This window comes from Gopherus evgoodei, chromosome 1 (assembly GCF_007399415.2).
Source record: "Gopherus evgoodei ecotype Sinaloan lineage chromosome 1, rGopEvg1_v1.p, whole genome shotgun sequence".
NCBI classification, from domain to species: Eukaryota; Metazoa; Chordata; order Testudines; family Testudinidae; genus Gopherus; species Gopherus evgoodei.
In genome coordinates, this window is record NC_044322.1 from 235,076,901 (window position 1) to 235,097,994 (window position 21,094).

Sequence of the window (21,094 nt, forward strand, 5' to 3'; positions counted from 1 at the left end):
CAAAAGGATACAGAAAATAGGCTAACTCAGCGGTTCTCAAACTGTGGGTCACAACTCCATTTTAATGGGGTCACCAGGGCTGACTAAGACTGTCTGGGGCCCAGGGCTGAAGCCGAGGCCCAACCCCCACCACCTGGGGAGGAAGCCAAAGCACAAGGACTTCAGCCCTGGTGGTGGGGCTTAAGTTACAGGCCCCCTACCTGGGGCTGAAGCCTTTGGGCGTTGACTTTGACTCCCTCACCCAAGGCGGTGGGCTCAAGCTTCAGTCTCTCCTCTTAGGGTCATGTAGTAATTTTTATTGTCAGAAGGGGGTTGTGGTGCAATGAAATTTGAGAACCCCTGGGCTAAATTGTACTCTAAGTTATATCAGTGTAAAAAATCAGAATTTGTCCCAATGTAGAAGATTTGTTACTTGTAACTTTTATACAAACACAGTAACATACATAAGCAGGACAGAACTGTGAATGCAAAGCTTGATCCTCATATATATTTCTTAATCTAAACCCCACTGAAGGTTGAAATCTTTAAGCCAGGGATAGGAGGGGCAAAAGACTCTTGTCTGGTGTGCAGGGGAAGAGGGAGTAGCACTTTACGGCTAGCAAGGGGAACAGATCAGTGTGGTGATGCTGGCTCATCCCCAGGGATCAGAAGGGCTGGTAAGTTCAAAAGGGGCAAGCATGGTGGGAGAAACCCCTTTTTTTCCAGACCAGGTAGAGCAGTGCTGGACTTCCTTTGAAAGATCTGAGAAATCCACACTTGCCTAGCACAAACAAGGTTCCAATAGCTGACCCCACACAATATTTACTATCACTCGTCTCAAGTGAGCAAGGGCTAAAAGTGAATTTCAACAAAATAATGAAAATAAAGCAAACTACAAAAAAATTAAAAACTACAATGCAAAAGGAGATTAACAGAAGATAACAGCATACAGTTGTTTCACAACCACATCCTCTAATTCCTATGAAATCTGCACATGAACAAGCAAATTGTTATCACCGGTGCACCTAGACTCTGAACTTTTGGGGGCAGGGACTGTCTTTTCGCAGCAAGTCTATACAATATTTAACACAATAAGGCCCTATCTCTGACTGGTGTCTCTTTGCACTGTTCCAATACAAAAAACCATAATGATAATTATTTTAACAGAGACCGAAGTATGCTAACCCACATGTTAGGTGAGTGAGGCCTTGGTTACACTTGCGCTTTACAGCAATGCAACTTTCTCACTCAGGGGTGTGAAAAAACACACCCCTGAGCGCAGCAAGTTACAGCGCTGCAAAGCGCCATTGTAAACAGTGCCCCAGCGCTGGGAGCGCGGCTCCCAGCACTGCAAGCTAATCCCCACGGGGAGGTGGAGTACCTGCAGCACTGGGAGAGCTCTCTCCCAGCGCTGGTGCTGCGACCACACTTGCACTTCAAAGCGCTGCCACGGGAGCGCTCCTGTGGCAGCGCTTTGGAGTTTCGAGTGTGGCCAAGCCCTGAGACTGAGGTGACGGCTGAAGACAAAAAGGCAGCCATTTGAACTGACTGACCAAACTCACTGCTCTACTCCCACAACACAGCTTCTGGTTACACAGTAGGCCAGCCCTCACGTGACACCCACTGCAGTGACTGTTTTCCTTTACAAACAATTTAGCCTTTTTTAAAGGGTTCAGTGATTTTTCTCTACATTAATCTAAAGATCTGAACATATTATGATTGCTATATTTTAGTGATAAATATTTTCCCTGCAAAGGATCAATTTCCTTTATTAGATTACATTTTAGACAACCTTGTTGAGATTAAAAACCACTTTTACATTTGTATGTGCAAGAATCTTGCTGATGTGATTTATGCGTCTATAAAAGCCATATATATTATGACATACAATAAGTCAGGCATGCTGTAGCACTAAATTTTATGCTGTAAAGACTACTGATGCCTCAGGCTTTTATGGACGAGATGATACATGAAGCTGTATATGAGGAGATTACATATTAGTTTCTTAATTGACTTTAAATTACAACAAGGGTTTTGTTGAGTGTTTGCTTTTTCAAATGCTTGGCAACCTAGCAACAAGCAAACATATGCAACTGTGAATGTAAAGAACCCATCAACTAGCTAAATTCACGTAACTACAAAGAATGGAGCAGTATATTTTTATATATGAATTTGAAAATCTATAGTTCAGATCATTTCAGCTATTCCATAATGAATCCTTCTCAAATGGCAGCAATTAGCACATAAAAATTTGTAACTAATTATCTGACACTTGGTATATCTTTCCTCAGGTAGGGAGGGAGTCAATCATTTACAGAGTTTGAAAAATTCAGTTTAGTCTTGTTTACACTAGATTCCTTTTCACCTCTTCCAACATTTTACCAATTTGATACAGGTCGGGATGTGTATAATTCAAAAGCAACTTCAGGTTGCCACAAGTGAAATCTGAAGTGTGCTTGTTTCATAACAGTTTAATGACTTGGAAAAAAAAACAACCAACAATGGAGATATCACAACTTGATGAAGTGGTTGCTACACAAATGCAGTAACTCTTTATGATACTGCACACCTTTCAGAGGCAGTATCTTTGACTGGGTAAATGGGATTTTAAAATAATTCAGAAGATTTGTTTCCATAGGACCCATGCTGAGGGTGCCCGAATGGGAGAATGTACCAATAAGAGACAAATATAGACAGTTCCCATTTGCATTCCATATTATGTTGTCCTTGCTACCTTTCTGAAACACACTATCTTTCTTTTGACTATCAAATATATTTGGCACAAAACGATTCTCTTCCTAGTTTCTTAAAAAAGCAAGTTTCAACTGAAGAAAAAATAGTGAATTATAGATCTTAGCAACAGTAAGACAAATTCCTGTAAGCGAGTATAAATAAGTAGTTTTCCTTGAAGTTCATTTTCAAAGGGCCAGGTGGACCCTTCACACTGAAAAACCTGCAAAAGCAGGCTGACAGTGAGTGAGGTCAGAGACAAAAGAGACACAAGACAGAAAACTCCATTAAGGGAACCTTGAACAGTTTCCCTGAGATTGTTCTATCAGGGAAGGGATGCCCAAAACCTGAATATGCCTTAGGATCTGTTGGGGGCAAGGACTAAAGGACCATCTTATGCACAAACCCTGCATATGCTAAAGGCCAAATTCTTGTGCCACATGCTGTCATAAACAGATAGCTAAGGGTTAATGTCTCTTTCACCTGAAACACCTGACCAGAGAACCAATCAGGAAACCGGATTTTTTCAACTTTGGGTGGAGGGAAGTTTGTGTAAGAGGTCTTTTGTCTGTCTGCCTGTTTCCTCTGAGCTTTGGAGAAGTAGTTCTATTTTCTAGTCTTCTGTTTCTAAGTGTAAGGACAAAGAGATCAGATAGTAAGTTCTATGGTTTCTTTTCTTTGGTATTTGCATGAATATAAGTGCTGGAATGCTTTGATTTGTATTCTTTTTGAATAAGGCTGTTTATTCAATATTCTTTTAAGCAATTGACCCTGTGTTGTATCATCTTAATACAGAGAGAACATTTGTATTTTTTCTTTCTTTTTTATATAAAGTTTTCTTTTAAGACCTGTTGGAGTTTTTCTTTACTTCAGGGAAATTAAGTCTGTACTCACCAGGGAATTGGTGGGAGGAAGAAATCAAGGGGAGAGCTGTGTGTTGGATTGCTAGCCTGATTTGGCATTTCCTCTGGGTGAAGAGGAAAGTGCTTTTGTTCCAGGATTGGGAACGGAGAGGGGGAATCACTCTGCGTAGTTTCACAGAGCTTGTGTCTGGGTATCTCTCCAGGAGCATCTGGAGGGGGGAAGGGAAAAAGGATTATTTCCCTTTGTTGTGAGACTCAAGGGATTTGGGTCTTGGGTCCCCAGGGAAGGTTTTTCAGTGGGACCAGAGTGCCCCAAAACACTCTAATTTTTTGGGTGGTGGCAGCAGTACCAGGTGTTTTGGACGCTAAGGTCCAGAATCTGGGAATAAGGTTATAACACATGCAAAGCATGGGTAAGTGTGATTTAGGCCTGGTCTACACTTAAAACTTAGGTCAAGATAGCTACAGTGCTCATGAGTGTGAAAAATCCACATCCGACTGCCGTAGCCTAACTCCAACGTACAGCAGCTACACTGGATCTGGAACTCTACACCCAGATTTCCTAAGCTCCCTGTGTGACAGAGACTTTTCTGCCCATCATTGTCCCTGAAACACAGAAGGGGACAGTTTGCATTTCGACATTTCGCCCCACAGCGACAAGGGCTAGAAACTCTTTTTAAAACGGAAGTGAGATTCTCATGTAATCACATGGCTCCCAGAACTGAGGTTTTAAGACACACACTGAAAAATTATCAAAGTGCTTCATTTCAACAAGGTTGATGTGATTAATTTCAACTATCCTTTTGATTATATTATATGATAAATAATATAACAAATATATCAAAATGAAGCTCTTTGATAAGGTAGCTTCAATATTTTCAACATAAAATAAAAATTCTGAAAAATTTTTTAGAACATTATAAAAATTCAACATTTTGTTCCAATCAGGAAGAAATGAAAAATTTGAAAATGTTGGAATTTCCCACAGAACTGAAATTCTGAGTTTTGATCAGTCCTACAACTAACATCTCACTCTTCCAAAAAGTCTGGGGGAGAGCTATGCACAAAACATGCACATGATTTTGTCCATGCTAGAGGACACACCCAACTTCTATTGAAGTCAACAGAAGTTTTGCAATGGACTTCAGTGAGAGCATGTTACAGCGTGGGTGTAGATATGCAGACCATTTTAGTTCGTAGACAAATGTCCAACTGCTGTCAACTCCACGACAAATGGGATTAATCATGTAACAAAAGAAGATTCTGGCCTAAAGTTATAAGTAACGTGGATTAGCAAGCAACAATATATTTAATCTTAACTTGTGAAAATTACATTTAATTTGACTTCAGTAAGTTTACCTCCAAATTTATACCATCTGCAATTTCAACAATTTTACTGGAAATGTATTAATTAGATTTGAATATAAAAATAGTGAATAAACTAAAATTCTTGTACAAATATTGAAAAAATTCTTGAGTAAAGTGAAACACTCTGAAAATATCATTTCAGGGAAAGCCAATAATCTAAACACCAAGATTTTTAAAAAAAACACCATGGCAATGAATAAAAGATAAAGCCAGAAAATTAGATTTCAAAAATTACACAAGCCTGGTTCAACAAATTCTGTACCAGGGGTCGGCAACCTTTCAGAAGTGGTATGCTGAGTCTTCATTTATTCACTCTAATTTAAGGTTCCGTGTGCCAGTAATACATTTTAATGTTTTTAGAAGGCCTCTCTCTATAAGTCTATAATATATAACTAAACTACTGTTGTATGTAAGGTAAATAAGGTTTTTAAAATGTTTAAGAAGCTTCATTTAAAATTAAATTAAAACGCAGAGCCCCCCGGACCGGCGGCCAGAACCGGTGCAGTGTGAGCACCACTGAAAATCAGCTCGCGTGCTGCCTTCGGCACCTGTGCCATAGGTTGCCTGCCCCTGTTCTATACACTCAATTTAAAAAAAAAAAATCAATACTGTGAAGTATATTCCTTCACATTTCAATTAGACTATTTACAAAAGGTATTTGTTTCTGAGCAAAAAGTGATCTATATGAGTACTTGTTTCTATAGTTATTTTTATAATTAAATTGAACAGTAAAACAAACAGGTATCATATAAGTCTTGAGTAATTTTGGCATTTAAGTTTCAAGCTACAACAACAGATTCTCTTTCCAGAAGTTTTTACTTTGGATAATTTAATATAAATTTCCACTTTTACAAAAAGATTTCCAACTGCATTTCATGTGTTTAGACAGTTCTCATTTTCATCCAAATGAGATTTTCTTCTCCACATACATGTAACTGAGACCATTAGCGATACAAAAAGGAAAAAAATATAGATAGATAGAAATTATCCTAGATTTCCCCCTCCCATGGCCCCAATTTGGCAATGAAACATTTGCAGAGAAATGGATCATATAAGTGGTTGTGAATCTTACCCAGAGATTAATTTATCTTGCATTATAGAATCTTTTTACAATGTATATGAGTAACATGACCTAAATATTGCTTGTGGGAAGATTAGTAACTTAAGATGTACAACAATGCAAATAGTTCCAATTGAAAATGACAACAGAAAAAAAAAGCCCTGAATTCCAATCTTCTTGCTCAAGAGCCCACACACAGTTAGTTACATTTTGATACACTGACTACAGAAGCTCCAGTCTGATCAGATGTTTAACTGAGCAGCAGTACACAAGTGCCTCCACTGGGGATTTGACATATTGCCTTTTTTTGAGCAGCAAAGGGATTGAGGTATAATTTCTACAGAGTGATGATATCAGGATTTTCCTTTCTCCTCAGAAAGAATGACTGATATGCCTAAATCAGAACTAAGAAGATCATAAACACTATGTTGGAACAAAAGCCACATTTACAAGTCTCAGAAACAAACAGATTTCAAGAGCGTAATACAGAAGATAACAATTGCTCTCTCCTATGCCTCTTCCAATGGTTAATTATACACACATGCCCACACACAGACATATTTGAATTGATATAGGAGATGGATTATATTCATCTTAAAATTTAATTTTGTTTTTATATATGTTGTAAACAATGACTAAGGACCAAACAACCTCCTAGCTATACCATAAATAGGCTTGGCAGAATTCATGTTTTAATTTTTATAAAATATAAATATAAAAGTAATTATCTGATAGATCATACTTAAGTTTACTTTTAAGCATATTTTTAGATTTTTGATTAAATAATTATCTGACCATCCTCCCATAATTTATGAAAATTTAAATTGCAACTGGGAAAATTTAAATAATGACAGTAGACACATTCAAAAAGTTAAAGCTTTATAACCATTAAAATACAAATTGTCAACATCACATGTAAAAATCTACAGAGTAAATATCCTTAAATAAAACTCTAATAAGTTGTCAAGCACATTTTTCTGGCTTTTCCTTCTCCCTTCCCCCATATAACCAAACCATCTTCAAATCCTGCAGCTGCTTCTTGCACATAATCTACAAAATCAGTTGGTTTCCTAGTGTCCTGCACTCATCTTGGTCCTCATTATCTCGACTAGTGTGACCTCTTATTCTGGCATCCCTGACACCTTCATAGCCCTTCTCCAGTCCACCGAAAATAGCTAACCAAATTATCTTTCTTGTCTGATACAGTCAACATGAATCCCTGCACTGGTTCCCCTCCTCTTCTGCAGCTTCATATCCAAGCATCTTGAATAGCATTCTGGGCTCTGCATAACTACTTTTTCCTTCCTTATCTACATTAAATTTCCTTATGTGTTAACCCAAGCTCACTATCTCCACTATGCCTATTTATACTGCCAACCTTGACCCCTGTTCAAGCACCATTGTGCCCCCTTACACATATGAAATGCCCTTCCTGAGCTGCTCTGCAAGGCCACTACCCCCTCAACAGTCCAATTCCTCAAATTCTGCTGTAACATCTAAATGAATCCAACTGGCTGATCACAGCGATCATGTGGGCACCTGGAGAAACAATATCATTGCATTATTAAAAAATAATCTATCATTGCCAGCTACCACCTTTCTCCTACTGTTTGTTTAGTTTATATTATTTATTGTGAGCTCTTTCGAGAGAGAGGACCACATGCTGTCTTTATGTTTGGACACCATCTCACACATTGTGTATTCTACTAAAAATCAAACAATAAGAATAAAATTAATAGTTTCATAGATTTTAAGACAGAGGAACTTTATAATCATCGTCTAGCCTGACCTCCTGCAAAACACAGGCCAAAGAACATCACCCAATAAGGAGCTAGAAAAGCTCAAAGCTGTATTTTAGAAAGATATCCTAAAGATTCTTATATCAGAGGGTAGCCGTGTTAGTCTGGATCTGTAAAAGCAGCAAAGAATCCTGTGGCACCTTATAGACTAACAGACGTTTTGGAGCATGAGCTTTCGTGGGTGAATACCCACTTCCTCAGATGCATGACATGCATCTGAGGAAGTGGGTATTCACCCACGAAAGCTCATGCTCCAAAACGTCTGTTAGTCTATAAGGTGCCACAGGATTCTTTGCTGCTTCTAAAGATTCTTAATAGTGACTTCCCTGACCCACCACCATCATATTCTTTTTGTCTGGACAGAGGTTAAAGCTGGCTAAGCTTTCCTCCAGGAGCCTATCTTGAGTAGAAGCTGGAAAGCAAGCAGACTGCAGAATCCAATAAATAGACTCACTTCCTCGTCAGCCAGCCTGAGCACCTTCACTCCAAGTGACCGCACGGGCTGGAATGCGCACAGCTGGCTGGGCTGGGCAGTGCGTTTCTCACCCAACGGCAGCCTGGCAGCAATCCATCCAATCTGGGTGGAGCTGGGCAGGGTAGGAGGAGTTCTGCTCCAGACATCCCCCGTCCCCAAGATGCCACACTTCGCTGTGGTGCCAGCAGCTGTAGCGGACAAGCAGTGGGGTGACGATGACACAGCCTGGAAGGGCTGAGCAGAGGTGGACTACAGCGAACTGGGCAGGGCGGGGGCCCCACGGACCCCTATGACATGGCCATCTCCGAGGGGGAGTCGGGCAAAGTTTCCCCAACTTGTCCAGCCAGCCTTTCCCCTCCCATGGGGGCGAGAATCACCACTTGGCTCCCAGGATATCAGCATTTGGGGGGGGGGGGGGGGCGGTGTTCTTCTGGGGGTCCACGGGTGGGGGTGGTGGCTGTGCACACTCGACACACTGGGTCGGTGGGGCACCAGTTTAGTAATACTGCATAGGGCCTCATAAATCCTAAAGACAGCCCTGATTGGAATTTTCTCCACACTTAACATTGTTGTATTAAAGTGTTCTTAATGTTTATCTAGTTAAATTACCATTATTCTGGAGATTATTTTATACCTTGGGGGTAGATTATGCTTTTACAGTTTCTGCTGCACAAAAGGTGGTGGCTAGCTGCACTGTTTTCAGGAGAAGCACAATTCCACCTCTTCTCACTCTTTGCTCTTACTAATAGCACATTACGCTGACCAGGATGGAGCCCAGATCCTACCAACCTGCTCAGGAACAGGGGAGTAGCAAAGAAGCATGCAACTTCCTTCCACTATGCCCCGGTACAAACATGTAATCTAGGCCACAATCTAGACCTAAAGGTGCATTTTGCAGATGTGATGATGATGATGAGGCAACAGTGCTAAATGCTCAAATCAGAATCAGGGCTCCATTTTGCTAGATGCACTTAAAAAAAAATGAACACTGTCACTGAAAACCAACATTTCTGAATTCATATTAAATTTAAGTTCGTGCACTGCTGAAGAAAGTCACTTTTTGTTCTTTATATTATTTTATGAGTAAGCAGATTAATAACTAAGTGTTGCAACACATTTGTAAAATCGGATTCAAACTGCCTCAGCTCTCACTGGAACTTCTCATTTATTTGAAGTGATGTATTTTACTGGAATCTTTGCTTTAAGATTTGAAATTAAATTTCAGTAGAGCATGATAAGACTTCATAAATACAGATACTAGCTATTTAATTGCTTATTTTTTAAAAAAAAGTTTGTCTTTTATAGCATGGTAACTTTTTTTAAATTTTTTTTAATTTTTTTTTGCAATAAATCTAATATACTAAAAGATCAAAACTATTTGAGAAACACATGTAATGGACAGGCTCCATCACTGTTTGCCTGTGGTGTGGTGTTAGGGTTGCCAACTTTCTAATTTCTGAAAACTAGACACTAAAGCAGGAGCTCCCTCCTCCGCCTCTTCCTCCAAGGCCCTGCCCTTGCTGCACCTCTTCCCCAGATGCCCCACACTGTTTGCTCCTCTTCACCCCTCCCATCACTCGTTGCTCTCCCCTCTCCTCCTTCCTCATCGCTCCACCCTCTTCACCTCCCTCCATTCTGGGACTGGGACAGGAACTGCAGCCCTGGACACCGCCTGCCTGCCCACGAGATGCAGGTAGGAGGCAGTCCCAGCGCAGGTTGATGACCTGGTATCTCTCCACCACACCCACCCACAATACAATGTCCAGTCAGTATATCTGAACAGACACTGTACAGGTTCCCTTGTAACTGGACTTTCTAGCAAAAACCAGACACCTGGAAACCTTAGGTGGTGGCAAATTATTTTCCAAGATCTGTAATAAAGGCATCTCCATTTACTTATTTAACCAAAGGAATGAAGACTGAGGTGTCTATTTTGTTAAACAGTTACAGACTTAGCATTGATTAAATACTGAAAGCAAAAAATGTGATGGCATAATGAGAGACTGATGAAGAGTAGGCCTGGAGGAAATTGATTAACCTAGAAAAGTACCCCTATTTTACCAAATCCTTCTCCGAATCCCTACTATGAGAATGACACAGAGAAAGAGGAACTAGTTTCAGTGTACAGGGTAGAGAGCATTTCTCCGTTCTTATACACGCTGTACAACTAAAAGTAAAAACACTTTTTATTCTTTAAGAGCAATAGCCTCTAAAATGAAATTATCTCACATCATTGCAGGTCCCAAAGTAACAAACAGCACCACCTTGAAGTTGGGCAGTACCACATTGAACTGAGAGCAGTACAGTGCTGAGTGTTCACAAGTTATAATAAATTCTGATGGTAGAAATTAAGTATTGTTGATTCCATCTGAATAAGCAACTGCAATTCCCCATCACGTCTTTGGTTTTTCTTTAATGTTTCCTTTCCTCTGCCACCCTCTTTTTGATTGCTAAATATGGTTTTATTTTCTTACATCCTTCAGGCTAAGCTTTGGTTCACACATGGTTCCTAATTTTTATTTTATTTTATTTTATTTATTTAGAGGATGGAGACAGTTATGGAAGGTGGATTGGTTAAAAAAATGTATACGGAATTCCGGGTCCATTAAAACTACCCCTTGGAAAGGATATTTCAAGTTAAGACTCTCTAGTAATTAGAGCTCTGGAGCACCTGAGGAGTGAAAGCATAGAAGATGGAGAGAGAGAGAGAGAGAGAGTTGTCCGACACTATAACCTCATTGAAATTAAACGAGAATTAGGCTGCTAACTCCCTTAGACTCCTTTAGCAATATTCAAGCAGACTGGAATTTTCAGAGATTCCAGTGGGAGGTGGGATTGTTACAATTAGTACTCGTGTTTATTGCATATGTTCAGTGATTTAAAACCTGTTGATCAGTAGCATGGTAAAGAACAAGTTTTCCCCCAAGAAACCACCATCCTAACTGGTCTCTTTCCCTTACTCTTCACAATGAACCTGTGCACTCTACAACACGCAGTTAAAGTGGATCCACCACATATGATCATGGTGCATTACTCTGCAAACAAAATTCTTTCAATAATATTTTGGCTTGTTTTCCATAACATGTTCTTAAATAATTCGTTATTTTGGGATTTTATTCACAAAAAGTGGTGGTCAAGCCCTGAAATTTGATAAAACAGAAATTCTTCATTATTTTTACTTCAGGTTCCTCATAAAATACAAACCTAGAAACTTTAGTAACTCAAGAGGGCCAAAACTACTATATCAAGCAAAGAAAACAGAGATACAAAAGTGACTGACACTGTAAGCTCAAGGCCCTTAACCTTTCCAGAATTCTGTACTTTCAGGAGTCTGATTTGTCTTGGCTGCCCCCAAGTTTCACCTCACTTTAAAACTATTTGCTTACAAAAGCAGACATAAAAATAAAAAAAAAAAGTGTCACAGCACACTATGACTGGAAAATTGCTTCCTCTCTCATTTTTACCATATAATTATAAAATAGGTCAATTGGAATATAAATCTTGTACTTACATTTCCGTGTATAGTATATAGAGCAGTACAAACAAGTCAATGTCTGTATGAAATTATAGTTTGTACTGACTTGGCTAGCTTATTGTAAAACTAGGCAAATATCTAAACGAGTTGGTGTACCCCTTGGAAGACCTCTACATGCCCCTGGTTGAGAACCACTGCTGTAGCTCATATGCAACTACAACAAACATTTAAGTATCCGTAAATGGAGAGGAAGAGAAAATTATTTCCAAAAGGATTCTATGCAAAATGCACAACATTATAAGATCAGCTCATTGTAAAGTCTGATGTAACTTTAAGAAAATAGTACCTGGGATGTTGGTTGAGAGGAAAGAGAAGAGGAAACTAAAGTTCATACTGAGTTTAAAACTAAGGAAAATATGGAAAACTATAATGAAACCCTCTCCGTTGCAATAGTGGAAAATCTATACAAAAAACAGTATAAGAGTGGAATCTGACACCAGTAAAACTGCAAAGAATTTCTAGTACAAGCTAAGATCTATGCTGGAGAGTACATGATCAAAAAAGGCACACATTCTTCCACATATAGTGATCCTGCCACCAGCAAGCAGCAGTATTGAGAAAGAATTTGAACAAATGTGTTTTTAAAAAGGTACTAGAAACTCTCTATATCTATTATACATACTATATTAGAAGCTTAAAATAGGCTACTTTAATAATACATCTATTCAAAGTAAATGATTTGTCCAACTTCAGTAAGAATTTTGCACTTCTGACAGTCAGGCCATAAGAATGAAATACCATGACTTTGTGAAAAAGTAGAAGCACAAACAATTTTGTGGTGTAACGGTATGTGGGTAATTTTAACAGGAATTTCAATATCCATCGCAGAATCATTTTTTCCTTTAGAAACATCAATAAAATAATGTTGATTTCTCTCTCTCTCTCTCTCTCTCTCAAATAATGTCATATATAATTAAATCCATGTCATTTTAACACCTTCTGCACCGTCCTTTACAGACAATTGCATGGCCTAGCCCAAGGGTGTAGTCAGTTAAATGAACTGAGCACGCAATACAGAATACAAACACTGCCTCTTTTCCATAATATAAACTGTTGAGAGACAGATCCAGTTAACTCAGCTAAGAGTTATTTCTGATAACTCAGAATACTTGGGAGTAAAAAATTATAACCTATAATTAAAAAACTAAGCAAGGAGGTATGTATCTTCTACTTAGGAATTTAATTTATTTGACTGTTACAGGAACAGTAAGTAAAGGAGACTAACAATGACAGCTTGATTTATGAATTTTGACATTTAAAAAAATGGGATTACATTACAAAATGGAGGAATTCTAAACAAGTCAGATCTTGCTCATATTTTCAGGTTGAGCAGCCTTCAAATCAGCCAGGTAGACTTCTCAAAAGCCAATGTTATAAAAAAAATTTAAACTAATTTATTAGACAAAACAGACCTTTTATTTATTTTTAAATTTTGTTTATAAGTTTACACGTTACAAAAGATGCACCTGAAGTATATTTTCTATCCACACAAGAAGACTCTTCCTCTACTCTGAAGTTAAATTTAGGGAAGCGTTGTCGTCAGCTATAACTGTAAAATGATATGCATCTCAAAACTCAGAACTTAGATTCCTTAAGTAATCTTTCCTCTGAAAGAAAAAAAGTATTGATTTCTTTCTATGGAGAGAGTTATTTGCAAAATTAGAGCAATCCCATGCAGGTAGGCATGTGCCTGGCATTGATGTCTAATGCTTTTGGTAAATCAAGACTTTTTTTCCCTTGCCTAAAGAATAAACTTGTTTTGCGTCAAACCATTTTCCTGCCCAAGAAATCTCATTGCCTGCCTGTATCGCAGTAGAACCATGTACGTAAGAATGCAGTCAGGGTCTGAAGTTTACTGACCACTCTCCTTTTGTACAATTCTTATGGTTATTTCCATGTGTCTACAAAAAGCATAAGAATCTCAGCAATAAAGGACTACTGGCCATGTACTCTGCAGAGGGAAGGAGGCTATGGTAATAACATCTACTTCTAAGGCATCTTAAATTTACATTTGTATTTAATGTTTTGTTTTATTAGTTAAAACCTTCATATTGATTAGAGCTGATCAAATTTTTTACTGAAAAATAAGGAACGTTTTTGACTTGTTTCAATAGTGACATACTGCTTATACTCATTGTCAATGGCTTTTTAGAATACCCAAACAAAAACTCCATTTGAGATATGGAATCTCTCTTTCCAAATGAATATATTTTAGAAAAAAAAGGAGAGAACACAATGGTGTTCACACCACAAAAAACTGCATTCTTAATAGAGAAGAAAGAATTAATGGGAGATGGAAAATGAACTACCGTGACACTCCTTAGATGATGTCCCTGAAAACGGACAGGGTAATGCTGATGAAGATAAACAGTTGCGATCCATGATGTACTTGTTCCTTTGCTGAACAGAAGACTTTAGTTTCCAGAGAGCAACTTTCCTTGGCATCACATTCTTTTGTCAGGAAAGTTCCATCTCAGGACACAGAATTTTCTAGCTATAAGCAACAGCTGAACTTGGCAGTTCTCTTCTGTGCTAATATGCAGACAGCTGGAGTGAAACAAAAAGCCAACTTTCTACTGAACAAGCGGTTGGGGTGAAGGGCTGGGGCTCCATTGTGTTAGGCAACATATAATCACAGAGGACAGCTGCTGCCCTAAAGACTGTATAATCTTTAAAAAAGACAAAACCAACAGATACAGAATAAATTTATTCATTCTCAGTTTTCTCTTTGCAGAACAGACTCGCCTCCCGCATGACCAGCCTGCCAAACGTCTCTTACAGTCCTTGCTCTGCCCAAGTACTCCCCTTCCTTCCTCACAACCTCCCAAGTAAGGGACACTCAGCATCATTCTGTGAGAGACAAAACACAAAGCAAAAACACAACTCCTCCCTTCCCCTCCTTCCACAAAAATGCCAAAGATGTTTGAAGGTGGCTCTTGGGAGGTTCCCCTCCCAAGAGTTCCATGCCTGTCCCAGGGGTGGAGACAACTGGCCCACAGGGCTCAGCTTGCCCCCTGGTGTCCTAGATGTGGCAGTTCCTGACTGCTTCCCCTCCCGGCAGCAAGGGCTAAGAGGGAGGTGTCATAAACAAATAGTTAAGGGTTAATGTCTCTTTTACCTGTACAGGGTTAACAAACAGGGAACCAAACACCTGACCAGGGGACCAATCAGGAGACAAGATACTTTCAAATCTCGGTGGAGGGAAGCCTTTGTTTGTGTTTGGCTTTGTTCTCTCTGGGTCCTGGAAGGGACTAGACGTGCAACCAGGTTTCTTGCCAATCTCCCTGCTACAGTCTCTTATATATTCAGAATAGTGAGTATTTAGTAAAAAAGGTGGTTATAGTCTTTTGGTTGTTTTCTGTATTTGCAAATGTGTAGTTTGCTGGAAGTATTTTAAATTGCATTTTTGCTGGGGGGAGGCTTTTTTCTAGTTTCTATAAGCTGAAAGACCCTGTAACTTTTACCATCTAAATTATAGAGATAACTTTAACTTTTACTTTTTTTCTTTCTTTTTATTAAAAGTTTTGCTTTTTAAGACCTGTTTGATTTTTTCCCCTTGTTGAGGCTCAAGGGAATTGAGTCTGTACTTAACAGGGAAGGAGAAGGGAGGGGAAGAGAAGGGGGGGAACCACCCTGATTTCTCTGTGTTGTGATTCAAGGAGTTTGAATCACGGTGATCTCCTAGTGTACCCAGGACGGGAAAGATCTGGGAGGAAGAAAGGAGAAGCGGAGGGAAATGGTTTATTCCCCTGTGTTGTAAGACTCAAGGAATTTGGGTCTTGGGGTCCCCAGGGAAGGTTTTTGGGGGGACCAGAGTGCCCCAAAACACTATATATTTTTGGGTGGTGGCAGTGTATCAGATCTAAGCTGGTTATTAAGCTTAGAGGAATTCATGCTGGTACCCCAGTTTTTTGGACTCAGGCTCAGAGTGGGGAAAGATACTATGACAGGTGGTGAGCACCACTAGACTATTTAGGTAAAAAGGAGTTTTCACTCCTTGCACAGGTTTGAACTTTGCATATGTTTGTTGCTGCTCAAGCTCTACCAGCACTGAGTAAAAACATTTGGATTTATAGCAGACAACACTCATATTCAGTGATGTCCTGCATTGTCATATTTTTAGGGACCTGAACTGCAAATTTGGTCCGAGACTTTTTTCTTACAACACTTCACCTACACAGCTTCAGAAAAAATATAATTAGGGTGGCTAGCCTGCCAACAACCTGCTTTAATAATCACATCTCGTTTTACAACTTAAATCTCTGCTTTTTCTAGGTCTTAAGAGCTTATCACAATAGCAAAAATAAACTTTGAAGAAAGAGAGATGTAAACAATTTCTAACAGCAAGCCGCAGAAGGTTTCCATCAGAATGATACCACAGGGCTAACACCATGCTTCTTTCCACATTGGAGGGATAAAAATGAATGTTCTGAAAACTAAACTACAGGGTTTAATACAAGATGCAAATGCAAAGTAACAGCCATAATTAATTTTTCCACTCAGAAGCACTGTCCCCAACTTTTCCACCATTGCCAGTATAAATCACCTCTTTCATCCCTTGTCCTAGCTACTTGCATAGCTTGAGAGGATGGGTGAAGGAAGCAGTTTCTGCAGAGTCACTACCCACCTCCCTCCTAGCCTGTGTAGATGAGCATTGCTTCAGCTCTGCCCTCAATGCACCAGAGCTGCAACAGCACACTGGGAGATATAGTCCAGGCCAGGTATAGGTGCTGGTGAAGGGTCTGACTCCCATAGAGCAAGAGGAAATGGGGAGATAGATTCTGACTTGAGTCACTATCCACTCAGCCTTGTTCCTGGGGCAGTGCAACTGCACTGGCCATACACAGGCTAAGGCAAACTACCATTTAGCAATGAGAGCTAGTGCGTGTATATCTCCTCAAACTGGCAATGGAAGTACAAGCATTCCCAAGGAAACTGCCTTTGATATTTAGCTGCTCAGTGTACGGTTGCCTTGATATTACCTCCATCCAAACAGCATTATAACACACTGTTCCAATGAAAAAACTATACTGAAAAAGAAATCCTTCTCCACAGGTGACAGAACCTGAGACTGTGACCACAAAATAAGAAGTGGAGGACCAGATACAAACAGCTCAAGCAACAGTACACAGACTCCACTTGGCAATGTGGAATTAGATTAGCTCATCTCACATGGAACACTCACGAGCGGTCAGATAATAGCTACGGTCTCTGCTGACATAGGCCTGATCTGAGATGGACGTAAAATGCTCTATATTCCTTTACTAGTCCTTTGAGCTAGCCATTATTGCATGCTTTTTATTTTCTATCCCATTTATTACTTTTCTGGAAATTATCACCCATACCCTTTAACTTTATCTAAGACAATACTGAAATAAAGGAAATAGTCTTGAATTTGCTCAAACAAACCATCTGACTGACACTAAGAAACAGTCACCCTAGCCAGCATGAGCCAGAGGGAAGGCTACCATGACATCAAGCTCTCCATAAATGAAAATACACCAACTTAAAGAAGCACCAGCCCCTTCCATAATAGATGCAAAACTTGCAGACATATCTCCACTGCTATGATGATCAGTATTCCCCAGAACACACTTTTCAACACATCTCCACATCTCCTGTGTTGTGACAGGCATGTGTAGGACCTAGAGGTCTTGAAAAATGTGTTGTGGAGGATTCTTATGTGTTAGGAGACCTTTGATTAACTTACCTTATGGCGCAATCTGTCCAATTCTGGAAAGGTTTACAACAATGCATTTAAACATTACAATATTTTTCATGGAAGGCCTACTTGCTCACAGCAAGAAAAGCAGGTTCACATGTGGATGAAAAATCACATCTCATGCAACACTCAGGAAAGGATTTAATGACTAAAAGTAGGCAGCTGCCCTCTCACTTTCTTTTCATTGTTCTCACTCCATAAAGAAAAGCTAATTTTCCCTTTATGGGACTGGCTCCTCAACAGAGTCAGAGGATTCAATTTGAAGAGGTATGTAGGCTTACCTGTATCTCAAAAATGGAAGAAAGTTTTAGGAGAGAGAGACAACAGAGAGGCCAACTAAACTTGATTTTTGTTTTTTTAAAAATCAGCTGGGTTTTAACTTCCAGAAGCTTTTTAAGAACTGTAGTCAGATGTGAAAGGGGAAGGAAGAACAACACATTGGCTTTGAGACAGAGAGAGAGATGGACAGAAAGCATGAGAATAAAATTGAAGCAAAACATGTTAAGCACACAAAAAATAAAGCCAATTATTATGGTAGTTACGTGATGTGGGTTTCTTTCATAATTCTGAAGCAGTCCAGCAACATTTCTGCTTCTGCGCTCCTAATACTAATTTTAACCTCTACTGTAGATTAACTATATTATTTAATCATAAATCACACTCAAGTGAGTGTAGCTGATCATACAAGAGACTACATGGAAACAATCCTACCTTGTCTTGGTTTTCCTTATTCTTGTAACACAAATTTCCAATCAAACGAATGAGGTGTGATTTAAAACCCACAGCTGGATGTGAAATTTCTCCCTCTCCTGTCATAGAATGTGAGGCAGTGAAGATATTTGCAGTCTGTTTCCCAGCCAGGTGAGTTAGCCGCAAAGTATCTACATAAGGAAACAGACATTTTAATATATTACCATATTGGGAACATCACTGCTTTTGATAGCGTGGTGCAATTTTCAAAACATTAACATATCTATATAATTCTAGATTTTTCAAGAATGTTGGAAGAACAGTTTGCCAATTTTGTTTGTTTGTTAATTTTTGTGCTATAGTTAGGTTAAGACAGCCCTGAAGCTTCTCACACGTATTTGATTTTGTAGTTCAGACACAGAGTCATAAGGATGAGTCCAATTTTCCACACAGGCATCAGAGCTATTAGTGGCTGAGGATTCGGACACTCTTACTGATGCTATCCCTTCGTAGTGCTCAGTTTTCAATTCTTTCAAAGCAGAGACTTCTCTGGAACATTGAGGTTTTGCCTCAAACTGCTGTTAACAAAAAACACTAAACTGTCAAGTTAACATCGTTATTCTTGGGCTAAGAAACAAATTGGAGAACAGAATCCATTGCTACAGTCCTATTGGCTAGCAATGCCTGAGAACTATAATGGATCCCACATGGTTGCAATGTTCTAGTCTGCAGCTGTTTTTAATTAGTCTGGAGATAACTGCACAGAAAAATCAGACTGGAAGCTGCTAGTGAAACAAGTATTAGCATATTAACTGGTAAAACTGCTGTATTGATCTCCAACTCCTTGTAATTCTCCTTCTGTGCTGAATAGTCAAGCATTTGAAGTGGATATTTTGTGATTCTTCAAGACGTACATAGATGTAAGTGTATTTAAATGCCCTTACTTAATAGAAGTAGTAAATTATGTATTTGAATTTAATCAGAAAGGTTAGCTGTAGGTAAGGGTAGAAGCAGAGCACACTAGCAATTCTCTTCCTAAAGGACATTTAGAATACCTCAGTGTATATAAGCTGAGTAGTATCAGTCTACAAGTTCAAAGTAATACGCTGAATGAATGATTTCCTTAAACTGACATCAGACCTTTACGAGCTGTGTTGAAGGTTGTGTGCAGCAACATCAGACTTAGATGAAGAGAAGAGTTTTGGGGGTAGAAGTCATCACTTGCACACCACTTTCTCCCTTTTGCCTGAGGTGAGGGTCTCTCCTCACTGGCCTGGTTTCTTTTTATTCTGTAAAAATCTTTACTTTTATGGGGAAGCTTGTTTTAAACTAAACTTTGAAGTAACAATTTGATTAATGAGAACTTTTATTCAGTACCTGAAAGCCAAAACAAAGACTACAATAAGTGACAGATGGGAAAGTCCCATTTTTATTTTTAGAGGAACTCGTTAAACACATAATCAGACAGTGGAAGAAAATGAAACAGTCCTCCTTTACAAACTCATCCCATACAAATAGGACTGTTGAGAGACAGACAAAGGCTCTGCTGGGCAAATAGAGCTAACGGCACTCTGAGCAACTAGAGCAGCAGAACTTCCAGAGACAAATCAAACACCTGAAAATGTAGATTAATAATTCACAGCTCTTTATTTCTTTATTTTATTAAAAGGTCAATCATAATTACCACCAATTGTGAAAGCAGCAAAGAGTCCTGTGGCACCTTATAGACTAACAGATGTTTTGGAGCATGAGCTTTCGTGGGTGAATACCCACTTCGTCAGATGCATGTAGTGGAAATTTCCAGGGGCAGGTATATATATGCAGGCAAGCTAGAGATAATGAGGTAGTTCAATAAGGGAGGATGAGGCCCTGTTCTAGCAGTTGAGGTGTGAAAACCAAGGGAGGAGAAACTGGTTCTGTAATTGGCAAGCCAGTCACAGTCTTTGTTTAATCCTGAGCTGATGGTGTCAAATTTGCAGATGAACTCAAGCCCAGCAGTTTCTATTTGAAGTCTGGTCCTGAAGTGTTTTTTGCTGCAGGATGGCCACCTTAAGGTCTGCTATAGTGTGGCCAGGGAGGTTGAAGTGTTCTCCTACAGGTTTTTGTATATTGCCATTCCTAATATCTGATTTGTGTCCATTTATCCTTTTCCGTAGCGACTGTCCTGTTTGGCCGATGTACATAGCAGAGGGGCATTGCTGGCATATGATGGCATATATTACATTGGTGGATGAGCAGGTGAATGAACCGGTGATGGTGTGGCTGATCTGGTTAGGTCCTGTGATGGTGTCTCTGGTGTAGATATGCAGGCAGAGTTGGCCTCGAGGTTTGTTGCATGGATTGGTTCCTGATCTAGAGTTACTATGGTGCGGTGTGCAGTTACTGGTGAGAATATGTTTCAGGTTGGCAGGCTGCCTGTGGGCGAGGACTGGACTGCCACCCAAGACCTGTGAAAGTGTGGGATCATTGTCCAGGATGGGTTGTAGGTCCCTGATGATGCATTGGAGAGGTTTTAGCTGGGGATTGTATGTGATGGCCAGTGGAGTCCTGTTGGTTTCTTTCTTGGGTTTGTCTTGCAGTAGGAGGCTTCTGGGTACACGTCTAGCTCTGTTGATCTGTTTCCTTATTTCCTCATGCAGGTATTGTAGTTTTGAGAATGCTTGGTGGAGATTTTGTAGGTGTTGGTCTCTGTCTGAGGGGTTAGCGGTTGTACCTCAGTGCTTGGCTGTAGACAATGGATTGTGTGATGTGCCCGGGATGGAAGCTGGAGGCATGAAGGTAGGCATAGCGGTCGGTAGGTTTTCGGTATAGGGTGGTGGTAATGTGACCATCACTTATTGGCACCGTGGTGTCTAGGAAGTGGACCTCCCGTG

At 39.6% G+C, this 21,094-nt stretch overlaps 1 protein-coding gene across 2 annotated transcripts in view; it reads right to left on the reverse strand.

Moving 5' to 3' along the window:
* The window catches only part of ATXN10 (ataxin 10), a 181,968-nt gene that overhangs the window by 50,319 nt on the left and 110,555 nt on the right, over nucleotides 1-21,094 (reverse strand). For both annotated transcript variants that reach the window (XM_030539598.1, XM_030539591.1), the window contains one exon: nucleotides 18,243-18,412. In XM_030539598.1, the coding sequence (XP_030395458.1) occupies nucleotides 18,243-18,412 (170 nt within the window). The remainder of the gene's footprint in view (nucleotides 1-18,242; nucleotides 18,413-21,094) is intronic.